Below are 25,347 nucleotides of genomic sequence, written 5' to 3' on the forward strand. Positions count from 1 at the left end.
TTGGGTACCATCTGACAGGTCCTAAGGGGTCCTAACAAACTTTTGGGGGTCCCAAAGGGGTGAGGAAAATGAGATGTGGGGAGAAGGATGAAATGCATCAGGAAAGCCAATTAAGCTGTTAGCAATCAGAGGCAAGGTTTATTGATCACAGCTAGTATTTTATAGAGAATGTGACTTGGGCTAAGGTATTAGGTAAGCTTTTTATATGGACAATGGGACTTAGTTTACCTAACTGAAACTTAGAATTTTCTATAGGATAATAATTCAATATGGCAATGTGTAACCATCTAGTTCAGATTTTCAGGGAGATTTTTGTCTTCAGTGGGTAGAACAAGGACAACTAGTTTTGCCAAGTACAGGAGGGGTTTTGGGGACCTCATGTGATGCCTAGGCTGTGTGACTGACACTGGCCAGATCCTGGCTTTACAGAGACCTTGCAATCTGGGGTTCATTCTCACTTCTGGGGCTATAACATTCCAGTAGCAAAAAGGAGATCGATTAAACATTTCATTAGCAATTTGGACTTGTTTGCTAATATTGTATCTATAAGACTCATTATTGATCATAATCTGGTACCTTTAAAAGGAGATGTTCTAATATAGGTTTCAGAATTTCAATATTCTAATATAATAATATTAGCATAATATTAATATGATATATTAATATAGAATAATATTCTAATAATTAGATATTCAATATTCTAATAATTACTATAGATTTAACATCTGTGTTGAATGAATAAATGAATAAAGCATTTAAGTGTTTACCTTGACTCATACTTTACTGAAAAAATGGAAGCCATTTACTGAGAGCTCCCTCTTCTTCCCTCTTCCTTCTACCCTTCCTCATCTCTGTGACAGAGGCTGGCACATAAGAAAAGTGCCAGGCTGAAGTGTGTGTGGATCTGATCACCTCAATGGGGGAAGGACCCCAGGAGGAGTTTGGAATCTTGAGGGGCAGAAGATTCTGGCTGGAAGAGCAGTTGGTCTCTCAGTCGGGAGAAGCCAAAGAGAGAAGATTGAATAAGACTTTCTCCTGAGGGTTACCCACTTTTTCCTGCTTGTGACTGGAAATCCTTCCCCCCAACATTTTCCAAGAGACAGAAGGGGGAAAATCTTCAAATCCCCTCTCTTCTCTCTGAATCAAACCTAAACATCAGCTGTCCTCTCCTAGATTCTGTTCCCTTTACCATCCCGAATCTTTTCTCCATTACATCTGATGTCTCCCCTGAATCCTTTGAGAAGGGAGGTTTCCACTCTTTTTCTCTCTCTCTATACTTAAAGACCTCAATTAGCCCTCAATTACATCTCACATCACCTAGCTTCCCTCTGTCTCTGTCTTCATCTTCACCATCTCACATGAAAAGATAGTGCTAAGGTACTCTATTGACTGCCTGATAGCTGCTCTGCTTGCCGGCAACATCATCATTATCCTTCTCTCCTTTCTTCCTTTCTAAGATTTAAGCTTACATAAGGTAGACCAGTAAACTTATTGCCATATTCACACTCCATCAGTATCCTCAGTTCTATCCCTCTGATTAGAGGGCTAGGTGGTTGAGCAAAACAAACAAAACAGAACAACTCCTATAGTCTTACCTTTTTACTTTTTTATTAAAAAAAATTTTTTTTTAAACCCTTACCTTCCGTCTTGGAATCAATACTGTGTATTGGCTCCAAGGCAGAAGAGCAGGTAAGGGCTAGGCAGTGGGGGTCAAGTGACTTGCCCAGGGTCACACAGCTGGGAAATATCTGAGGCCAGATTTGAACCTAAGACCTCCCATCTCTAGGCCTGGCTCTCAACCCAGCTGCCCCCTAGTCTACTTTTTTTAGAGGACTCAGATTCCCAGTTTTTATTTGCCATAAGCTGCTCTGTTTGTTTTTGAGGCCTCCAGTATCAGCACCACCGCCATCTCCCTCTTCTTCCTTAGGATACCTACATAACTGACACCTTTTCAGCTTCTTTTTTGGTATTGTTTTCCTTCATTGGATGGTAAACTTCTCGAGGACAGAGGCTTTCTTTTTTGGATTTGTATCGCTAGTGCTTAGCAAAGTCTTGGCACATGGTGGGCATTTAATAAATGTTTATTATATCTTATTTCTAACCACAGGAGATATAAATTCAAAAGGAGATAGCCCTTTTCCTCAAAGAACTTATAATTTAAAAGGGGAAGGCAACAGGGAAGGGAAAAAAGTGACCAGGGAAGTGTGTTTATTTCAATCTCAGAGATGATTAAATGGAATCCTAGGGAAAGGAAGAGAACAAGCACTTATTAAATGCCTTATGTGCCAGGCACTATGTTAATTAAGCACTTTAGAAATTTGACCCTCACCATATTACTGAGAGATAGGTGCTCTTATTATCCCCATTTTACAGTTGAGGAAACTGCAGCAAGCATATATACAGATGACTAGCCCAAGATCATCCAGCTAGTAAAAGCAGGATTTTAACTCAGGTCTTCTTGACATAGCTGCCTCTAGGCCAGAGATGGCAGATCTTTTAGACACCACGCGCCATGTCCCACCTCCCACAGGGGAGAGGAATAAGCACTCCCATTGATTGGGCTGCTGGGCAGAGGGATGGGGGATGTGAAAAAATGTCATCAGGCATGGTGGAGAGGGGGAGGAGAGCAGCGCTGTCAAATGCCTTGGCCTTTCTAGTAACTTTTTAGAACTCTGGCGGTGAACAATGATGTGCATGCCCACAGAGAGTTCTCTGTGTGCCCTCTTTGGTATGTGTGCCATAGGTTTACCATTCTGACTTTAGGCAGTAGGAGTGAATTGATATGCCCTTTCCAAAAATAGTGACAGAGTTCATTTGATTGTGGTTTTAGAACTGGAAAAGGTTTGGAGGGAGCCAACAAATTTTATCCAGAAAGAAGCCTGACCAGATATGCTGAATTACTATGGTATTAGGACCATAGTGTGGGTATTCTAGGCATGGGAGGGTTAAGTCTTCCTTTTAGCAGAAAACTATTGTTAGAATAAAAAGCACCTGTTGATATATGAATTTTATACTTAATCCACCACTAGATTCTGTTCTTGATCAGTACCAAAATGTAGGGTCTCAAAGCTATAGGAGATTTAAATGGCCATGAAATTCAAACCATACCTCATTGAGAAACCACTTTATAGTATCTTCAACAGGTAGGCATCCAACCAACCATTGCTTGAAGAATTCTAGTGAGAGCTACCTCCTGAACTAGTCCATTCTAATTTTGGATAGCTCTATTCAGAAGAATTAATATAAAGCATATAAAAATCTGCCACTCATTAATTTCTGCATATCGCTTCTAGTTCTCTCCTCAAGGGCCAAGAAAAATATGCCTAATTATAATGGTAAATTTTTTGGCTTCATGTAGAAGGTAGCACTTTAAAGGAAACTTGGGATTCTTATAAGAGAATGGGGAGTATATTATAGACATGATTGACAGCCACTAAAAAGGTGAGGAATAGTGTGTCATTGTAAGAAACAAGATGACCAGTTTGCACTGATCCTGGAGTGCAAGAAAAAGAGTGTAAAATAAGGGTGGCCAGGTCAGTTGTGGTTTAATTATGAAATACTTTATTTTTTTCTTCATTATAAAGATCATTTTATTTTACCAATTACATTTAATAACAAATTCTCACGTAAGTTTTCTGAAGTTATATGAACCAAATTGTCTTCCTTCCTCCCATATCTCTCCCCTCCCAGAGCTAGCAAACAATTTTATCTGTGTCATACATTTGTTATCATGGAGAATATATCTCCACATTGTTCCTTTATGTAAGAGTATAATCATATAAAACCAAAACCTCAAAATAAAAACCCAAATAAGTTAAAGTGAAAAATGGTATCCTTGCTCTGCATTCCAACTCCAACAGTTCTAAGGTACATTACAAATAAAGGCAAATGAATGATAGACACTGCTCTCAAGGAACTCACAGTCTAATGGGAGACAACATGTAAGTTCATTATGATCTGCATTTTGACTTCCAACAGTTCTTTCTCTGTAGATAGATACCATTCTTTGTCATTTGCCCCTCAGAATTGTCCTAGATCATTGTATTGCCAAGAGTAGCTAAGTCTGTCACAAATATATTGTTGTTACTGTGTAACAGTAAGATCTCCTGGGTCTTCTCATTTTATTCTGCTTCATTTCAGGTAGGTCTTTACCACTTTTTCTCAAATCATCTGTTCACCTTTTCTTAAAGCACAATAGTATTCCACAGCTATCATATATACATACCTTCAATTTCCAGTTCTTTGCCATCACAAAAAGAGCAGCTATAAATATTTTGTACAAGTATGTCATTTCCCCTTTTTTATTTTTTTGGGATATAGATCTAGTAGTGGTATTACTGGATCAAAGTATGCATTGTTTTATTATAGCCTTTTGGGAATAATTCCAAATTACCCTCCGGAATGGTTGGTTCAGTTCATAACTCCACCAACAATGCATTAGTGTCCCAATTTTGCCACATCCCCTTCAATATTTATAATTTCCTTTTACTGACATATTGGCCAGTCTGATAGGTGTGAGGTCATACCTCTTAGTTGTTTTAATTTGCATTTCTCTAATCAAGAAGGATTTAGAAATTTTCATCTGATGATTGATAACTTTGATTTCTTTGTCTGAAAACTGCTTATTCATAACCTTTGACCATTTATCATTTGGGGAATGACTTGTATTCTTATAAATTTGACTTAGTTCTCTATACATTTGAGAAATGAGACCTTTATCAGAGAAATTTATTATAAAAGTCCCCCCTCCCCAGTTTGTTGTTTCCCTTCTAATTCTGGTTACATTGGTTTTACTTGTACAAACCCCTTTTAAATTTAATATAGTCAAAATTATTTTACATATTGTAATGTTTTTTCTTGTTTGATCATAAATTCTTCCCTTATGAAATACTTTAAAAGTCAAGTTGAAGAGCTTTCATTTGATGCTGGAGCTAATAGGGAGCCATTTGAGTTTGAGTAGAAGAATGATGTGGTCAGACTGGCAGTTTAGAAAAATCACTTTAGTAGGCATGTGGAAAATGGAATAGAATAGGTAGAGGTTTGAGTAGTAGAGATCAATAAGGCTGTTACAGTGGTTCAGGCAAGAGGTGAGAGACTTGAGCAGTCCAGGTCAGTGCCAATGTTTTCAAACCTGGATGACTGAAGATTGATGATGACTTCAACATAAATCGGCATACTTGGAAGAAGTGTGATTCTTGAGTAAAGATAATGAGCTTCATTTTGGACATGTTAAATTTGAGATGCCTTTATCCAGTTAAAGTGTCGAATAATCAGTTGCTTGTAGGGTAAGAGCTCTGGAGAATGATTGTTATATGTATTTGGGAATTGTCTCCCAAAATAGAGGTGATCATTAAATCTTTGGGAGCTGATGGAAGTCATCAAGGGAAGTAGTGTAGAGAAAAGAGAAGGAAAGAAGGTCTAGTTCACATCCTTGAGGATTACCCACAGAGAGCAAAGAAGACTGAAAGTAACTGTGAGCCAAGAAGGAGAACCAGAGGATAGTTCCATAAAACCCCAGAAGAATGAAATCATTGAGGAGAAGCTGATCAGTAGATCAGTGCTGCAAAAATATAAAGAAGGGTGAAAATTGAGAAAGGGCCATTTGATTTTGCAGTTAAGAGATTAACTTTGGAGAGAAAACTTTCAGTTGTGTAGTGAGGTTTGATAGCAAAACCACTTGAATTTGATAAGACAGTTTCCTCCTCATCTGTATAATGGGACAAATTATACTTGTAATATCTGCTTCATGTTATAATACAAAAGCCATTTTATATAGCCAGAAATCCTTGGTTCAGATTCTCTTGCTATCCCTTTTTACTTTCATAATCTTTATGTGAGTCACTTAACCTCTCCTGAGTTTAGGCTTACTTATCTGTTTAATGGAATTAATTAATAATTGCACTGACTACTGCAAAGAGTATTGTGTAAACTCAAAAGCACTCTTTAAATATCAATAACTGTAATGTGCCCAAAGGTACAGAGTTGGTTACTTCTGATTACTAATCTAATGTTTTTCCTATCATACCAAGCTTCTGCTCAGGTATCTACTAATTATGCAAGCAATCACCTTGAATGAGTAATAATCATTAAGCATAGTGTTATCTTTCAACATATTGATTACATTTATATGGTTGCCTCCATATTAACTCTAAATGAGTCAAACAGATTTTTAAGACAAGTTTGTGGGTTAATGAAAAATATTTCATTTTTGTGGTTGATCTGAACAATTTGTGAAAATGTAATTTAGTTGTATTTGTTTCTTATACAGAAGTATGTTGAATTTATTTATTGAAGACAAATTTAATTTGATTATTATAAAGTCAATCTTTTGTGTAAATAAAAATGTGTATCCTGTTGAGTTATTTTTCTTTTTCTTGATATTATTCCAAAATACTAGCAGATTCATTTTTCATAAAAAAAATTTTTTATGGTTTAAATTTTGAAAAGCTGAAGAAGTGGCATAGATTTTAATTTCCCTTAACTTTCTAATCTTTTCAGAATTTAATTTTCTACTTATTTTTTCTTGTATTTCAGTTACAGATGAAGATACAGTAAAGAGGTATTTTGCCAAGTTTGAAGAGAAATTTTTCCAAACCTGTGAAAAGGAACTTGCCAAAATTAATACCTTCTATTCAGGTGAGCAATATTTCTGTTTTGTAATATACTTCAAGAAGAAGAAATTCTTATAGATCAGTGGTTCTCAACCTTTCTAATGCCATGACCCCGCAATATAGTTCCTCATGTTGCGGTGATCCCAAACCAAAAAATTATTTTGGTGGCTACTTCAAAACTGTAATTTTGCTACAGTTATGATTCGGAATGTAAATATCTGATATGCATTATGTATTCTCATTGCTACAAATTGAGAGGTTGAGAACTGCTGTTATAGATGTTTAAGCCAAATAAATCTCTATGTGCTGCAGTTTTTCTTTCAAGGTGCTGAAACCAAAATAATTCTAATATAATGGGAAGATATTGCTGCAATATCCATGTTCCTATCCACTAATCAAGATGACTGAATTAGTTCATGTGTTTTAACTCTACATTTACATGAATTTTATTTGGAAAAGGTGATTTTTATATTCAGGAATGGTGATGCATGTCTGTGCTCCCTGCTGAGATTGATGGATTGACACAGTGGTTCTGAGGTATAGGGCTAAGATTAATGAGTTGTTCACACTAAATCCAATACCAAATATGGTGAGCCCTCAAGAGCAAAAGGCCTGTTAGGCACAATGCTAAACTGTAGAGTGGGGGTGAACTGGCCTATATTAGAAACAGAAAAGCAAGCCAAAGTCACTGTGTGGATCATTTCTGTAGTAAAGCTCCTGAGTGACTATTGGACTTTCAGCCTTAGTTACTTTTTTGTATTAGTTAGATAGCAATCCTTTTTCTTTTAGGTGCTCTACTGATTTTCTTCTCTTTTTAATTGGCATGCGGCTTTTATGTCTGAAGAAATTAAAGGCAAACATGTTAGAAATTTGTTGATACTTTACTGATAACTAGCATTACTTCTATATTCCTGATCTCCATTTGTCCATCTCCCCCCCTCCCCTTCTCCATTCTAACCATGGGATGTATGGTACCAGATAATTTAGTGAGGAGAAAAGTAAGGGTTGCCTGAGTTCTGATAAAGAAATCTGAGAAGGAAATATGGCAAAACAGATCTATTGCAGCTTAACTCAAAAATTCCTGCTTGTGATCCACTTAATAATTTCCATTGTAATTACCAGACATCAATTTGAGTGGAGGCCATTTCTTCCTTAAAGCTAGGAGCTAGATCCTAGCCTTATTCTCTCCCCAGCCACCAAAATGCACCGTGCAACATACTCAGCCTTCCCCATTGATTTCCATCCCTTTGACTTCTACACAAATGGTTTGGATATTCAATTAAACTTTTCTCCAATATGAGTAGATATTCATTTTTAATTTATATGTGTGTTCTTTAGGTTCTAAGAACTAGTATACTATTTTTCTTTTCACTTGTCCATAGAAAAGCCCAGGGTGTGGTAAAAAACATTGTTCTTAGATACCTGGTAGTCTTAAGTATGTATTTAATCTCAGGGTCCCCTTTGTATTTTATAAGTAAAAATGAGGATGACAACAAATATTTAAACATGGGGTCAGCTGGGTAGCTCAGTGGATTGAGAGCCAGGCCTAAAGATGAGAGGTCCTAGGTTCAAATCTGGCCTCAGACACTTCCCAGCTGTGTGACCCTGGTCAAGCCACTTAACTCCCATTGCCTAGCCCTTATCACTCTTCTGTCTTAGAATCAGTATTGATGCTAAAGCAGAAGGTAAGGGTTTAAAAAATATTTAAACATATATATATTATTTTAACCCTTACCCTAACCCTTCATGGTAATGAAATCCTAGTGTCACTAAGCAATTGTAGGACCAGCCAGCACCCAGAAAAAAATTCTGAATATGAATGAGAGCTAACCAGCTCTGAACAGTGATCATTACTACACTGTCAATGTCTTACTACTTAGAATTGTAGGTGTAGAATTTCTATTAGTAACACCAAAATTTCAATTTTCTACCACATAAACTATATTATGTGTTTATAACTTATAGTAGTTGAAAAATATTCATATTTGCCTTAGGTGACCTCTAAAATCCCTTCCTAAATCTAACCCCATAAATATTTTTGTTCTCCACCTCATTATTTGAAATATAATATTCCATTTTAAAATTTGGTGTGTTTGCATGTGTTTTTTAAACTTCAGGTGCCCTTTATTTCCAGTGTCCTGCTAGATCTACTTAGCTTTTTATGGCATTATCATGAACATTTACTTATTCTTTGGGGCATATATGGAAGTGATATATGGATATGATATGATATATGGAAGCCAGAAGAATTCAGATGGTGGCCTATGTTTTGCTTCTCTAGCTAATGTAAACCTTAAAAAAAAAAGTACTTTATGACTCTCTTACTATCAGCAGTAACAATCATTGAATGGTCATGTATTTAGAGTTGAAAGAGACCTTTAAGGGCATCTAAAATAATTTTTTTTTAATAGATGAAGACACTGAGGCCCAGAGCTGTGAAAATGATTTGCCTAAATTCATATATCTTCTAGCTAGGGTTTATTGCTTCTGGAGATTAGATCATTAAGACAGTCCCTGTATATACAAACAGATGTTGTCTCTTACTCATACCTTTTGCCTACTTCATCCTTTTACCTTATCTTGACTAAAACTCATGCCAAAGTTAAAGAAAAAAAAAATTCCCTTTATTTACTGGAACCCTTGTAATTACAATTACCTTTTTGGAAACAAACAAAGCAATAAATCTTGGAGCCCTTAAAACCTTTGGATTCAGAAATAGAGGATAGAAAGAAAAAAATGAAAAATGGGAGTTACTCAAAAGAAATCTTCCCAGGACTCCTTCCAATTCAGACTGCCAATATTGTCCTTCCACAGCTGTTTGTACTCTCCACATTACCCTGAGAGTTTTTATTTCAGTGTAATTGGTTACATAGATTCATTTTAGATGACAAACATCTACTTAAAAAATTAAGCTATCTCTAGAAAGGTTATGGTTTTTTGTTATCCATGCTTTGTTGAGAATTATTTCCATCAAATACGCCATAGACAAATGGCACTTATTTTAAAATTTTGCCTAATGCCAGCCTACTTCCTAGAAAAATAGGAAGAAAAATTTCTTCCATTTCTTTTTCTTTCTGTACTTTATGATCCTTTCTTCCCAGGACCCAGAACTTGGGCTGGTACCATTTGTGGTATAATTAAGCAAAACTTATAAGTTATGTAAACTTTTCTGGATTTGTCTGAAAACTCAGTGATAAGACTTTTCTTTGGGAAGATGCTCCTTTGATATTTAGACAGCTGAGTTTATTTCTTAGTTTTTATGTTATAATGTTAAAAATAATTATTATTCTTTAATTTTTAATTTGTTATCACTTCCAACACTCACATGTGTTTGATTTCTCTAGAATACAGCACATCTATTATTACATTTTCTATTTGCTCATAGGATTTAGAAGTAGAAAGGAATTTGGAAAACTGATGCAACCTATTTTTTTTACAAATGTAGAAATTGAAGCCAGAAATGGCTAAGTGACTTGTCTAAGGTCACAGATGGAGAATAGTTCATCTAGAATTCAAATCCTGGACCTCTGACACTAAATAATTTTTTCTTGTACATACTACATCAGTAGAGGGAAGTTTCCATTTGAGGGTTTTCATATATTGTTTATTTAATTTGGTCTGTCATGGAAATAGTGGTTGGTTATTAAAAGTTTTTTACTTTAATATTTCAGTATAATAGCAATACATATTTACTAAATATACACTCAGGAGGAATATTACTTTAGCCAACCACTTCACTTCTACAACTGCTAGAATGACCTGTGTTTTCAATAATGCTGCTTCCAGTGGTTCCTGGATAACCAAACATATTTTGGCCTTATATTTTCTCTCCACATGTACTCTGTTGCTGGTAGTGACTATTGGCAAGGACCTCAGAAAAAATAGGTATGCTGACAAACTCTTTCTGTGGCTGATGTGCTATGAGAACTAGTACCCTTCTAAATACATCACTTTTCTATATGTAAACTAAGTTATGCAAATAGACTGTTAGCTTATACATGTATTCACCATTGTACCTACATTTGTTCCCGTGGGTGGACTGTTATGGGTAAACTGAAGCTGTTGTTTGTAATAATATTGATAGATGGTTGATAAATGTCCTGAAGCAGTTTGGTACAACCCTTATTTTTTATAGTAGAGGTGAGATAGTAAACAGAAGGATAGAACTAGGAGATTATATATCTTATCTTTTAACTACCATGCCTATAGATCAAAATAGAGAATATAGTTCTTAAATTTTATTACTTATGCCTATGTTAACTAACACCTTATACTAAATCTCTAATAAACCTAGACTCTTCTTGTCTGCCAGAGCAGACCTAACTAAAACTACACTCACTAAATCAAGATTAAAAATCTATTTAACTTTCTTAAGTTAAATTAATAAGTCTTTTTTTTCAACCTCCTTAACTCCTTACCTGAAATCCAAAACTTCCAGAAGCCAACTGTCAGAGAGACCTCTTGACAGAGAGCCAAAACTGAACAGTCCCAGAACTCCTGTTCCCTCAACTCCAGAATGGTCAAACTGCTTGTCTCAGTGAACAGACAGTTTAGCTTCTCCGTGTATTCTGAAAAGAACAGACCTCTCAGTCACTGATTTCTTCCCAACTCAATATCATAAGATCAAACTTTAAAATCTTCACTGTCAGTTTCTCCTGATAGAGAGAAAACTGAACCAGTACCTTCCAACTCCTCTCAGACTGAAGCCAGAGCAAAATGGAGCTGCTAACTGACTCTCTTCCTCTCTTTTATGGTTTTCTCTTAAAGAGACAGAGTTCTATTGAGAAGAATTATGCTCTTAAAGAGCCAGAGTGAGATAAATAAAATTCCTTATAACAATATTCCCTCCTGAGGTCCTTTTGGGAGAAATATTCTGCCCAAATGGATCTTTCAAACTAAACTTATTCTATATTCTATACTAGAAACAGGGAGAAGAGAGTTAAAAAGAAAGGAAGCAAAACATCTTGCAAAATGCAAGTTACACATTTCATACAGATATTTACAGTTACAGAATAACACAACTCTAACTATACAGAAACAAAACCTAAGGAAATTAATTTAAATTCACCTTATAGTTACTATGTACAAAAAAACCTTGCAACAACATTATATACACAACTCACTGGTTGAGAAGATAATTTCTTACTTCCCATTTCTACTTCCAAGTAACCTTCCCTTCTTTGAAATTTATATTTTTTATCTTTACTATTCCTAATCAAAATCCTTGTCTGTAGACTTCCAGGTCACTTCCTTTCATTCCTTAATGAGGAATCTTCCTTGACTCCAAGTGTAGCCTTTTTTCTGCTACCCAGAGCCACAAACTTTTAGAGTAAAAAGGAACTCAGCAGCCATCTGATACAGTGATCCAAACTTTTGAATAAGAATCCCAACTATGTTCTATTCATTATATGGGCAGTCATATCCTTCACCTGAGAACCTTCATTGAGGGGGGAGTTCCACTACAATCCAAAGAAGATAATTCCACTTTTAAGAGATAGTTCTAATTTTTAGAAAGTTTATCCTGATGTCAATCCTAATTTTTCCTCTCTACAACTTCTATTCATTGCTTTTGGTTCTGTCCTCTGGGACCAAGAAAACAGGTCTGATTCTTCTTTCATATAATATCCTTTAAAATATTTGAAGTTAACTGTTCTTCCCTTGAGCCTTCTCTCCAATAAACTAAACATTTTCTTATTCCTTCAATTTTCCTAATATCAAGGTCTCAAAGCCCTTCACACTACTTAACTATGTTTTCTATTTTTTTTTTTGCTTTTCTAACTTTTTTATTCTTCCTACACTGGATGTAATTCAAATTGAAATGCAATATTCCAAATGCCTTATCAATGCATAATGCATAGGAACCACACCCTCTTTAATGTTGGAAGCTATTCCTCTCATTGGACAGCCCAATATCACTTTAGTTTTTTGGATGCCTCCACACATAATGAGCTTGTGGTCTACACAAATCCCTACATATTTTACAGATGAACTGCTCTGTTACTATCCACCATCTTGTACTTTTAAAATTAAAATTTCTGAACCTAATGTAAGATTTTTATATTCACCCTTTAAAATTTTCTTAATAGATTCAATCCATATTTTTCAATTCTTGATTCTCTTAAATGGTATCCCTCTAAGCCATTATCCTAATCAATGAAAAAAATGTTAAATGGCACAGGACTCATCTCTAGAACATCACCCTGGAATTCTCCCTCTGTGTTGATACAGAACTACTAATGATTACACTAATTCATTCAGTTTAGAAGTCATCTCACTGCAGTATCATCTAGCTCATATTTCTATTTCTTCCAAAATTTAAAAAGATAGAAATACAAAGAACAAGGCAGTATCTGCTCTCTGGGAGCTTAAATTCTAATTGGTAATGGCAGTACACAAAAATGAACTGAAAAGTAGAAGGGAGGAGACAGCAGAATGAAGGTACTTTAGTAGAATGGTTCAGAAATCCAGAGGAAGTCAGGAATATGAGTGGAAGGAGAATAGAAAGTAAGTCAACTTTGCCCTCTCCACAAAATGGAGATGTCTGGTGAAACTCAACAGTGGAAGAAGGTGAACAGGCTATGCATAAAGATATCCATGGTGAGTGAGCTGAGGGGATAACAGACTCTTCCAAAGCAAAGGGACTCCAGGCACTGAAGGAAGTTCCAGGATGAACCAGCAGTAGAGAGGATACTGTAGTCTGGAGGTAATTGAGGAACAGAACCACTGTTCCCCAACTAGAACTAGAGAGACTTGACATTGTTGTGGTAAGAGGCAGAATTCTAACAGGTATTGGGGAGCAGTCCAAATGATATTAGATAATAAAAAATATAGAAACAAATTTATCTTGGACCTAGTCAAAAGAATGATAGAATTATTCCAATTTGTATTGTGATTCCATAAGCCATTACAAGCAAGGAAATAAAATTCAAAGGGATAGAATTAATGTCAATGAATGGGACCTTGAAAATGTAAATTTTTAAAAGTAGAGATGAATGTTTATTCTTTTAAGTGTGAGAGATGAGGTATTGATGGAACAACTTGCTTTTAATGTTGATCACAAGAAGAGATCATAATTTAAAATTTTCTATGTCACTTTTTTTGTGAGGGAAAATAAATGAATTTCTTAAGAAAAGCTTGGCTATTTTAGGGACTTTTTTTTTTACACCAGTGCTATAAGTTTCAGAATGATAAGTTAGTGGTCAAACTTGACCTTTGCTCTTCTGTTTGTGTGGCATACATTTTTGGTGTAATTAGTGCAATGGGTACACTTTGTTGCAGTCATCAGACTCATTTTTTTTGCCATGTCAGGAAGTAATGGGTGATATCAAGAAGTGATGGGCAGAAATACATTTTGCTACTTGTCCTAGACAATATCAGTTTTCTTCTCAGGCTCAGACAAGATATTTTCACTTATTTTCTTTTGTCCTCAGATGGCAGAGCTGTTAAGATATTGTAATAACACAGTGTTAATTTCAGTCTGTTCCTGTTAATTTTTCTTACTCCTAAATTCATCTCTGTTCAATTCTTTTCCCCTAGACTACTTAATCAAAAATTGTTTAGTTGTCAGGACAGAGAAAATGAATTGGTTGATTATCATCCAGAATTTAGCTAAGCTTTATTCTTGCCTGACAAATTAATTCCTTGTGTTGGAGAGGTATATAAAGAAATGAAGACTAAGAGCATCTATATTTATTAGTTTTTTCTTTACAACACTTCTAAATGTGCTTGATTTAAAAATGTTCCATGAAATACTTGGAACCAAAATGATTATGAAAGTTTTTCCTCTACAACAATCATAGCATCATAGATGTTAAATTAGAAGGGACTTCAGAAATTGTCAAGTTCCTCATTCTACAACTGAGGAAAGTAGAGAGAAGGAAGGTCAAATCAATTGCTCTGTGGGGTCAGTGTCGGACACCAGTTTTTTTTAAAAAGCATTTTTATTTTATCTCCTGTTTTTATATCACCTACATTTCCTATTGTATCCCTTCTTTCCACAAATACCCAACCTTTTGAATAATTAGGAAATCACTTGCCAGCTCTGAGAGGGGAAAAAGGGAGAGAGTCAGAGACAGACACACAAAGACAGAGACTTGAGAGATAGACAGACAGAGAGAAGTTCAATTATATAACCTCAGAAAACTTATGTAGAAATCTGTTATGATAGGGGGCAGCTGGGTAGCTCAGTAGATTGAGAGCCAGGCCTAGAGATGGGAGGTCCTAGGTTCAAATCTGGCCTCAGACACTTCCCAGCTGTGTGACCTTGGGCAAGTCACTTGACCCCCATTGCCTAGCCCTTACCACTCTTTCTGCCTTGGAGCCAATACACAGTATTGACCCCAAGACGGAAGGTAAGGGTTTAAAAATTTAAAAAAAAAGAAAAAGAAATCTGTTATGATATGTAATTGGTAAAATAAAGATAATTTGAAGAAAAAAGAATTATTGGGGAAAAAAAGGCAAGGGTATAATTAAACAATATGTAAAATTATTAAGCATATTAATTAAACATATTTAACACAATTAAATAATATTTGAAAAAAGTATTGATTTATATGTATAGTAATCAACACTCATGATCCCTGGCTCTGAAAAGAAGTGAGGGGGAAAGATGTCTTTTCAATCTCTTCCTTGGGGGTCAATCCCTGTTCTTAAAATTTTGTAGCATTCACTTTTGATTATTTTGTTATTTTGTTGTTACTTTCTGAGCATTATCATAAAGAAGAAAATATAAAATAAATTGAGTATGAAACTAAACAAGAAATGATAAATATGCATATGGAGAAATATAAATATTCAGACTTTTATGAATTAGTAAAAATTGAAATAAGCAGAATCAGGAAAATGCTTTACTGAAGGACTACAATAGTCCTTTGGATACAATAGTATCCAAAGCAACAATAATTAAATAATGGAAACAATGTTGCAAAAATCATAATAATCAAGTTTAGCTCCAAAGAAAATATTTTAAACAATATTTCTCCCTGCTTCACAGAAGTATGGAACCATGAGACTAGTTCTCTATATACAATTATCAGAATTTTCCATAATATTGGTTAATTTTGCTGAATTTTTCTCTTCCTTTTCTTTTATTCTTTATTATAAGTGATAGTTCTCTTGGATGGAGTGAAAAGAGGGATAGAATAGGAAATAGGTGATGGAAACAAAAAATATATCAATGAACATTAAAAAAATACAAACCCCAAAATCAAAATGTGTGATGTAAAGAGGGGAAATGAAAAGCATAGAACAAAATATTCCATAACAAAAAAGAACTCAAACTTATTAATCAAAATAACATATCCTCTAAACCGAGCCTAATTTCTAATGAAAAAACAGATGGTCCTTCAACAAAAGGAAGCTTTTCAGACATTTTTGCCCCCAAACACAGTGATGAGCAGAATATTCTACTCATAGATATTCCAGACTAGAGGTGTCAGACACACAGGGCACATATTCATCTGCAATACTTCTTGCACCCTGAACCTGAAGATTAAAATGTAATCAGGAAATATTTAACAAAATAAAAATACAATATAAAATTTACAATATTGATATTTTTTCTAAGTCAATATACAGCCCACTGAAATCCTTTTATAGTTTTTGGTACTCGTTGTTTTCTGAATCTGATAATGCTACTCTAAACAAAAGAGGTCCAAAAATGCATTTATTAAGAAAGGGCCACATAATTAAATCAACTGTCATAGAAAAAATATTCTTTGTGCTTTCTTTGTGTTTATGTGTAAAACCCTTTCCTCTTAATTTTAAAACCTTATCCTTTGCCATTCCCTGAAATAAATTTTAAATCCCTGTTTTAGGATGGCTTCAACAGAAGATAGTGCTTTATTCTGTTGCTTCTATACACAATTGTCTGGGCTATAATGTCTCTTCTGTTTTATGGCTTAACTTGTTACTCTATTATAAAGAATGCCCCACAATGAATGTTACTCTTTTATAATGAATGCCCTTCTTGAGCTAGTGATACTGAGTTCTTATAATAAAGTAACAAGCTCCATCATAATACAATAGGGTACTGTAGATTCGTAGTGTCTTTCAGCTTTATACTTACTACCTGAATATATTATGGCCTTGAATCTTTATTCTGGTGGAGTAAGACTTGGCATACCCTTTTACTAAAAGTTCTCCTCTGCCAGATGTAAAGTATGGAGACAGACCGCCCTTAGTTGGTGACTGTTAGCATATCGCTTTGTAACTCTTAAAAGCTAATGAGTATTCTAAATATATTTTCCTTTTCTAGACTACAGAGCTATCCTTTAGTTACTTTTATATTATATAAAATTATTCTTTGACTATCCTGTAACCTCCACTTACTTTTTAAATTTCTTCTAAATCAAAAGAGACACATAATATTTAATGGAAAGAATATAGGATATTAACTTAGAATAATAATATATGTGTATGGGGTGTTCAGGGAGGGGTAGTATCTCTGGTATGGAGGGCTTGTTGTGCCCTCTTAGGGCAGCTCTCCAGCCTCTGACCCCCACCTGACACCCAGCTCTCACTTGTGGCTCCCAGTAGCTGCTAGCATGCGGCAGCAGCCACACCCCGGGCAACGGCTTCGACAGGCCAGCTAAACCTTGTGAGGGTAGCCATCGGGTCGTCGACCCCTGGTGAACCAGGGCTTTGCTCACCCAGTATGTGAAGACTGCTTCGGCCAAACAGATGGAAGAAACCAATAAGAAGGTTCAACGGCTGAGATGGTGACGCAGCAAAGCACTGTGGAGTGCTTAGGGCATGTTGGAGCACAAAAGACAACACGGCCATCCAGTGCAGCTGAGGAAGTCTTTAGGTGTAACGACTTTTCGTACCAATGGACCCAGGCTTCCAACGCCAAGAGAGTGGGACTGTCTCTCTGTATCGACTTTTCCACTTAAATCTTCATGCACAAGTGTCTTTGTGCACAAAAACGCACAAAGACAATCGTCATCCTCGGTTACCGAGAGACTACTACTAAAAAACTAATATTATAATCCATGTTTACATAGCATTTAAAATTGTATAAAGGACTTTAGATATATTCTCATTTGAACCCTAGAACTACTTTGTAGGCAGATACTATACGTATTATTATCTCCATTTTACAGACGAGGAAATTGAGGCTGACTCAATACTAACTCCAAACACTTAGTAGTAATTATTAAGAGAGAAATGGAACTCAGATATCCTGATATAAAAATTATTATTCTATCCATGATTTAACCATAGAAACTCCATTTAAGAATGGTTTCCAGACCTGCAACATCTCTTCCTTTCCAGACTATATTCTGAACTTCCTTAGCCCTGCCCCAGCTCTTTAATTACTGTGTTCCAGGAATGTTGCTAAGCACTGAGGATAAAGATACAAGTAGGTGGGGCAGCCACATAGCTCAGTGGATTGAGAGCCAGGCCTAACTCATCAACACATCTTAATTAAGAAAGAATTTCTAACACAATTCTTTCAAAAATGCAATGTCAGTTTAAGAAGGCATAATGCATACATTAGGAAATATAGTTATGTTGCTAGGTATTAATTGCCAGAAATATGTCTTTACAGGTACCATTTAAAATATGAAAAGTAGCATTATTTATGCCATTGTTACTATATTTGTAGGACTAAATAATGTAAATTATGTAATTTTTATTCTATAAACTGCAAAAGCAATATACTGATTCTAGGGAAAAAAAGTTAATGTCAAATGTATTAGAACAATAGTTTTATAGCCTATGATTATAATGTTAGACAAACAATTGGTGACAAGTGCTTTAACACAAAACCACAGGTAAAAAAAGGCAGCAAATCAGCACATGATACCACTTATATGCACGTGTTATAATCATGTTGCATATATGCACATCCTGCTGACCAACAAGGTGACCCTCAGAGTTAAGAAGTTCAAGTCTTGCCTCTAATTCACATTGCCTTTGTGATCTAAGCAAACAATGACCTCTCTGTGCACACTTCCTAAAACTAAGCCACAGTGGTTTTCAAAGGTTGTCCCTTTATCAGGAGTTCCCAACATCAGAGGTTCAAATACAGACCCAAATATCCATTTATATACAAATCCTCTAAGCCAGTTGTATACTCTCCATAAATTCCCACTTTTTCATGTATAAAATGGGAATAATTCTATGCATACACAAAATTCACAAGATAAAACTGCTGTGAGGATCACTGTTCTGGTGTGAGCTGAATTGGATTCCAAGACTCATGCCAAACCCAAGCCACTTTGACTCTATAACTAATTTTGATAAGGGGGAAGGAGGTAAGGGAAAGAGAAAAGAGAAAATCTCTAAGCTTCAAAAGTAGAAAATCCAGCAAATGATGATATCAAAGAAAGGAAGTTCACTAAGAAAGGAGAGAAAATTTGGGGGCAATAAATCATAAACAGTGTAGACATGTGGACTTTAAAATTGGCAATAGGTTATTCAAGTAGACTGTCTTAGAAGCATTTTTACATATTTATGCTTAGAAAAGAGACATGTAGCTAAAGATGAAGAAATTAATTGGCCAAGAAAGAAAGTACAGGGTTACTCAAAAGTCTTAGTGCAGTTTTAAAGCTTAGACAAGCTTATTTAGACTTTTGAGACATTTTGTATAATGAGAAGCAGACAAAAGATAAAACTTTTGAGTAATATTCACATTGAAAAGTCAGGAAGACGAGGAATTAATAAAATAAATCTATCAATATTTTGCTATTTGCTACTAGAAAAGATGTGTCAATTTAACTCCCCTATGGCTCCATTCTTCTCCCCTGTGAAAAAGCAAAATATTCCTGCCTGGCCACCATTTCTTTAAACATATTGTTTCACTCAATGTAAACTCCTTGAGGGTGATCCATGATTTACATAAACAGAAACATATTAGTATAAAAAAGACAAGCTTTTGGGGACAGCTGGGTGGCTCAGTGGATTGAGAGCCAGGCCTAGAGATGGGAGGTCCTAGGTTCAAATCTGGCCTCAGACACCTCCCAGCTGTGTGACCCTGGGCAAGTCACTTGACCCCCATTGCCTAGCCCTTACCACTCTTCTGCCTTGGAACCAATACACAGTATTGATTCCAAGATAAAAGAGAAGGGTTAAAAAAAAAAAAAGATACAAGTAGGCAAAGCAGGACCTGTCTTCAAGGAGTTTATATAGTAATGGAGGAAAGCAACCCAGAAAAGGGACAGAAGGATACTCTATGTAATTGTTTAATATAAATTATACAGTATGTAAAATAAATTGACCCAAATGGCCTCTCTCATATAATTCAAAGATCAGAAAATTAAGATAAATTCACTTAAAAATCAGATAAATTCACTGAAAGCCCCCCAAAATCCATCCCCCAAAACAAAACCACAATCCTCGGGAGATTGCATAAGATTTATTTATCCCATTAGGATACAGGCATTATCCATTCATTTTTCTTTCTGTGTGAAATGTTGGACCAGATTTTTTGAGTGGTGGAGGATCTCATTAAAGGAAGCTCTGTAGTTATCCTGAGGCTTCAAGAACCATGGCATCTGTGAGCAGGAGAATCTGTATCTCACATATAACAAATCCCTCTTCTGTTTGTATTATTGTTGGATATCCTTCAGGATGGTTCACACAACTTTAATGACATGACTATTTTTATGTGTTGCTTAATATTGGTAATCATAAAATTGTAGGATAATAAGTTCAGTATAATTTAACAAACATACATTAAGCAGTCATTATTCAGAAGACACTTTGCTGGGCACTGGTGATATCAAGTCATCAATGAAAATATTCCTGCCCTCAGCTGTGGGACAGCCAGACTAAAACACTGTTGGTCAGGCCATGTGGTGGTCCAATCATTTTGCAAAGCAATTTGTAACAATTTTGAAAAAGTTACCAAATTGCATATAACTGCCAAGAGATCCCACATGGACAAAAATATTTTATAGCATATTTTATTATAGAAAAGAACTGGAAATAAACTGGGTAGCTATCAGTTGGGGTGTGGCTGAACAAACTGTGGCATATGAATATAATGGAATTTTATTAAACCTAGAGAAATGATGAATAGAACAGATTTAGAGGAACCTAGGGACTCATGAAATGTTATAAAATGAAGTTAGCAGAAAAAGGAGTAAAATATATATGACAAACCTAATGTTTTGGAGCACACATTTGAAAGACATAGGAACTGTAATCAAAGCAATAGTTAATCATGACTCTATTCAACTGATGTATAAGCTTTCCTCCAACTTCTTAGGAGACAGATGATTGAATAGAGGTGCAAAATGAGACATATTTTCTGGTATAACTAATATGTGAATTTGTTTTGTTTGACTATATTTGTTAAAAGAGAAGATTTTTATTTTGGGAGTTTGGGAGAAGTAGGAGGATAATGAGTAGGGACTGATGGTGATGTAAAACAAGAAAAAAAGAGTCTCAGTAAAACATTTTTAAAAATATACAAAAGAAAGTTTTTAAGTGAGGCTTAGACAAACAGGGCAGTTATAATAAGCATGTGATAGTGTTTCATACAGTTCTTTTTTCTTTTTCATTTCTTTTTAAAATTAAGCTAATTTAATTCATTAATTAATTTAGGATATTTTCCCATGGTTACATGATTCATATTCTTTCCCTCCCTTCCTCCCAACCCCTTCCTGTAGCCAACGAGCACTTCCTCTGGGTTTTATATGTATCATTGATCAAGAATTATTTTCATATTATTGATATTTGCACTAGGGTGATCATTTTGAGTCTATATCCCCAATCATATTCCCCTTGACCCATGTGATCAAGCAGTTGTTTTTCTTCCGTGTTTCTGTTCCCACAGTTCTTTCTCTGGATGTGGATGGCATTCTTTCTCATAAGTCCTTTAAAATTGTCCTGGATCATTGCATTACTGCTAGTAGAGAAGTCCATTACATGTGATTGTGCCACTGTGTATCAGTCTCTGTGTACAATGTTCTCCTGGTTCTGCTCCTCTCACTCTACATCACTTCCTGGAGGTTGTTCCAGTCTCCATGGAATTCCTCCATTTTATTATTTCTTTTAGCACAACAGTATTCCATCACCTACAGATACCACAATTTGTTTAGCCATTCCCCAATTGAAGGGCATCCCCTTAGTTTCCAATTTTTTGCCACCACAGAGAGCACATCTATAAATATTTTTGTACAAATCTTTTTCCTTATGATCTCTTTGGGGCATAAACCCAGCAGTGGTATGGCTGGATCAAAGGGCAGACAGTCTTTTATTGCCCTTTGGGCATAGTTCCAAATTGCCCTCCAGAATGGTTGGATCAATTCACACACCATCATTAGTGTCCCAATTTTGCCACATCCCCTTCAACATTTATTAATTTCCTTTTCTGTCACATTAGCCAATCTACTAGATGTGAGGTGGTACCTCAGAGTTGTTTTGATTTGCATTTCTCTAATTATAAAAGATTTTTTTTTATCTGAAAATTGTCTATTGATGTCCCTTACCCAATTATCAATTGGGAAATGGCTTGATTTTTTGTACAATTGAATTAGCTCCTTATAAATTTGAGTAATTAGACCTTTGTCAGAGATTTTTGTCATATTTTCCCCCAATTTGTTGCTTCCCTTCTAATTTTGATTGCATTGGTTTTGTTTGTTCAAAACCTTTTTAATTTAATGTAATCAAAAGTATTCATTTTATATTTTGTAATATTCTCTATCTTTTGCTGGGTCTTAAAAGCTTTCTTTCCCCTAGATCTGATAGGTAAACTATTTCATGTTCACCTAATTTACTTATAGTTTCCTTCTTTATATTTAAGTCATTCACCCATTCTGAATTTATCCTGGTATAGGGTGTGAGATATTGATCTAAACCTAATCTTTCCTATACTATTTTCCAATTTTCCCAGAAGTTATTTGTCAAATAGTAGGTTTTTGTCCCAAAAGCTGGAATATTTGGATTTATCATACACTATCTTGCTGAGGTCATTTACCCCAAATCTATTCCATTGATCTTCCCTTATGTCTCTTAGCCAGTACTATATTGCTTGGATGACCACTGCTTTATAGTACAATTTAAGATCTGGCATTGCTAGGCCTCCATCCTTCACATTTTTTTCATTATTTCCCTTGATATTCTTTTTCATTTGTATATAGGAATATATGTTGATGTTTAAGTTCATAATAAAAAAAGAATTTTTTAAAGTATATTATGAGCCTTCAAAGAGCTTCCATTCTACTAAGAGAGAGTTACAACATATAGGAGTTTTTAATTCCCTAGGATCTCCACATACTTTAAGAGACAAGTAGATGGTACGAGGGATAGAGGGTTGGACTTGGGATCAGAAAGACTTGAGTTTAAATTCTGCCTCAGGCTGAGCTTTGTGATCCTGGATATTTAGGAGTTTAAATTTCTTATTTATAGAATTAGGACATTAGTTTCAAAGGCAATCAAGACCCTTTCTAGCCCTAAATCTATTCTCCTGTGTTCTCCCATATTATATACTAGCAGAGAACAAGGAAACATTGAGAGAAGGTGTTATACATGTTGTTGAATTTGTCAAGGAGTGTTGAATATCTTAAAATATGAGTAGAGAAAACCTTTTAAACTGCATTTAGCTCCACTGAAGTAAATGCCTTTTTATAATCAGTCATTAAGATTAAGGTCTTATAAATACTGCATTTTTATTCCATATTAAATGTGAAGATGTGATATAGTAGCAAAAATGGTTGATGAAATTCTCCTTTGACTTTTCTCATGTTTTTATTAAGAATAGCCTTGATATGGGTGTTAGATGGTTCTCAAAAAGTTTTATAGAGATGAAAACATAGCCATTTAGTTTGATATCCTCTTATTTATATATTCATATTGTCAGTGTTATTTTCTCATAGTTGTTACTAGGTCGCCCTGTATAACCTTTTACAGTATCTTAGGGATTACTCAGTACTCAATATATCAAAGTTGTGTTGCCTCCAGCATGAGTTTCCCTCTGATTAGTTGATCTTCTCTGCTTGCTTTTCCACCTTCGTTATCATTTATCATATAAAACATTGGGGATTGAGATATTAGAGTCCCAGAGTGGTAATCTGACTTTTAAATTTACATATTTTTATCATAGAAATGCAGGCATCTTTGTGCTATTTTTCTTGTACTTGTAGTTTTTTTTTTCTCATTTGCAATCTTTAGATACTATTATAACACTCTCAAACAGGTTTCATGGCAATATATTTTTTCAATTCGTTATTTCCTTCTACTTCTTCTGGCTCTATTAAGGTGATGCTGCAAATAATATGCCACCTCTTCCTTCATAACATTTTGCAAATGAATTTTAATTCTAAACCTGTGTTGCCCTAGGCTGCCTAAATTTCCTTTCATTTAGATACATGTGTGTGCGTGTGTGCATGTGTGTGTGCGTGTGTGTGTGTGTGTGTGTGTGTGTGTGATCCTCTTCATTTCCAAATACAGTCTTCATTTCCAAATACAGTCTTCTTTCCTCACTGAGGGAACCATCCCTGTAACTGAAAGAAGAGAGGGTGAAAAAAGTTTAATGATACTAACAAGTGAACTGAGTCTGTACATGGAATATGTATTACTCCCCATCCACAGTCCTCCACTTTTGCAAAGAAGAGACAATGCTTTTCTTCTTTTTTCATCATGGTCAAGCTTGATCAATTTAATCACAAAGCATTCTTTTGTTGTTCTTTCAGATTATATTATCCATAACATTTCTTGTTTTCCTGGCTCTGATTACTTCCTTTTGTGTCAATTCATATAATTCTTTATATACTTCTCTGTACTGTTTATATTTATCTTTTATTGTAGCACAGGAATACTTCATTATATTCTTGCAACACAGTTTGTCCCCCAATAAATGGACTTTTACTTTGTTTCCTGTTCTTTGTTACTACATATAATACTGTTAGAAATATTTTGTTTTATATAGACTCTTTTATCTTTCATTTCCTTGGTGTATATGCTTAAAAGTGGGATTTGAGTTAGAGGATGTGCCTTATATTTTCATTTGTCCAAAGTGTTCATATATTTATGAACTTCTTGAAAGGTCCATTGTCATAACTGTTTCATGCTGGTTAAACTGACATAGAAAATTGTAACTACCCAGGGTAGTGTCTCTTTTTTTACCCATTCACTATTTTATTTGATCAGTAACCAATTTGGAACTGTTAAAAATTATACATTGGCCTCTTCTCATCTTTATCTCTTCTTTTAATGTCATATTAATTTTGGTATTACTTTAATAAGTTAGTATCTGTCTGTGCACTCCTACATGAATAACTGGTTGTTCCCTCTCAAGATAGTCACTTCAATTAGAAATGATGAAGCATGTTTCCTATCTTCTGACAGAATGGTGATGGATTTAGGAGTACAGAATATGACACCTTTCAGACAAGACCAATGTGTGTATTTGTTTGACTTGACTATACTTATTTGCTGCAAAGAATATTCTGGGGTTTGGTGGAGGGGTTGATAAGGGAAATAAAAGGCAGGTTAGCAATAGTTATTTTAAAAAGTGCATCATCAAAACATTTTTTAAAATATACAGAAGAGAGCAGAATATGGTCAAGGTGATACACATGTAAAGCAGAAAAGTTTTGAAGTTATATTGAGTGTTTCTGTGTATTTTTATTTTTAATATAATAATAAAATAACAAATATTTTAAAGGGGTACAATAGTTTTACATTCTCAATTATAATTCTTTTTCTTTTTTTTGTATGTGGAAATGTAAATTTTTATTGTTTGCTAAGTTTGGAATAACAAAGTAAAAACTTTTAAAAATAAAAT

General features: G+C 34.9%; 1 protein-coding gene across 1 annotated transcript in view; it reads left to right on the top strand.

Annotated features, from left to right (window-relative positions):
- Window positions 1-25,347, top strand: part of XPR1 (xenotropic and polytropic retrovirus receptor 1) — a 274,881-nt gene that overhangs the window by 103,935 nt on the left and 145,599 nt on the right. Inside the window, exon 3 of the mRNA XM_056815607.1 lies at window positions 6,535-6,636. Within this exon, the coding sequence (XP_056671585.1) occupies window positions 6,535-6,636 (102 nt within the window). The remainder of the gene's footprint in view (window positions 1-6,534; window positions 6,637-25,347) is intronic.

This window comes from Monodelphis domestica, chromosome 2 (genome assembly GCF_027887165.1).
Source record: "Monodelphis domestica isolate mMonDom1 chromosome 2, mMonDom1.pri, whole genome shotgun sequence".
Taxonomy (NCBI): domain Eukaryota; kingdom Metazoa; phylum Chordata; class Mammalia; order Didelphimorphia; family Didelphidae; genus Monodelphis; species Monodelphis domestica.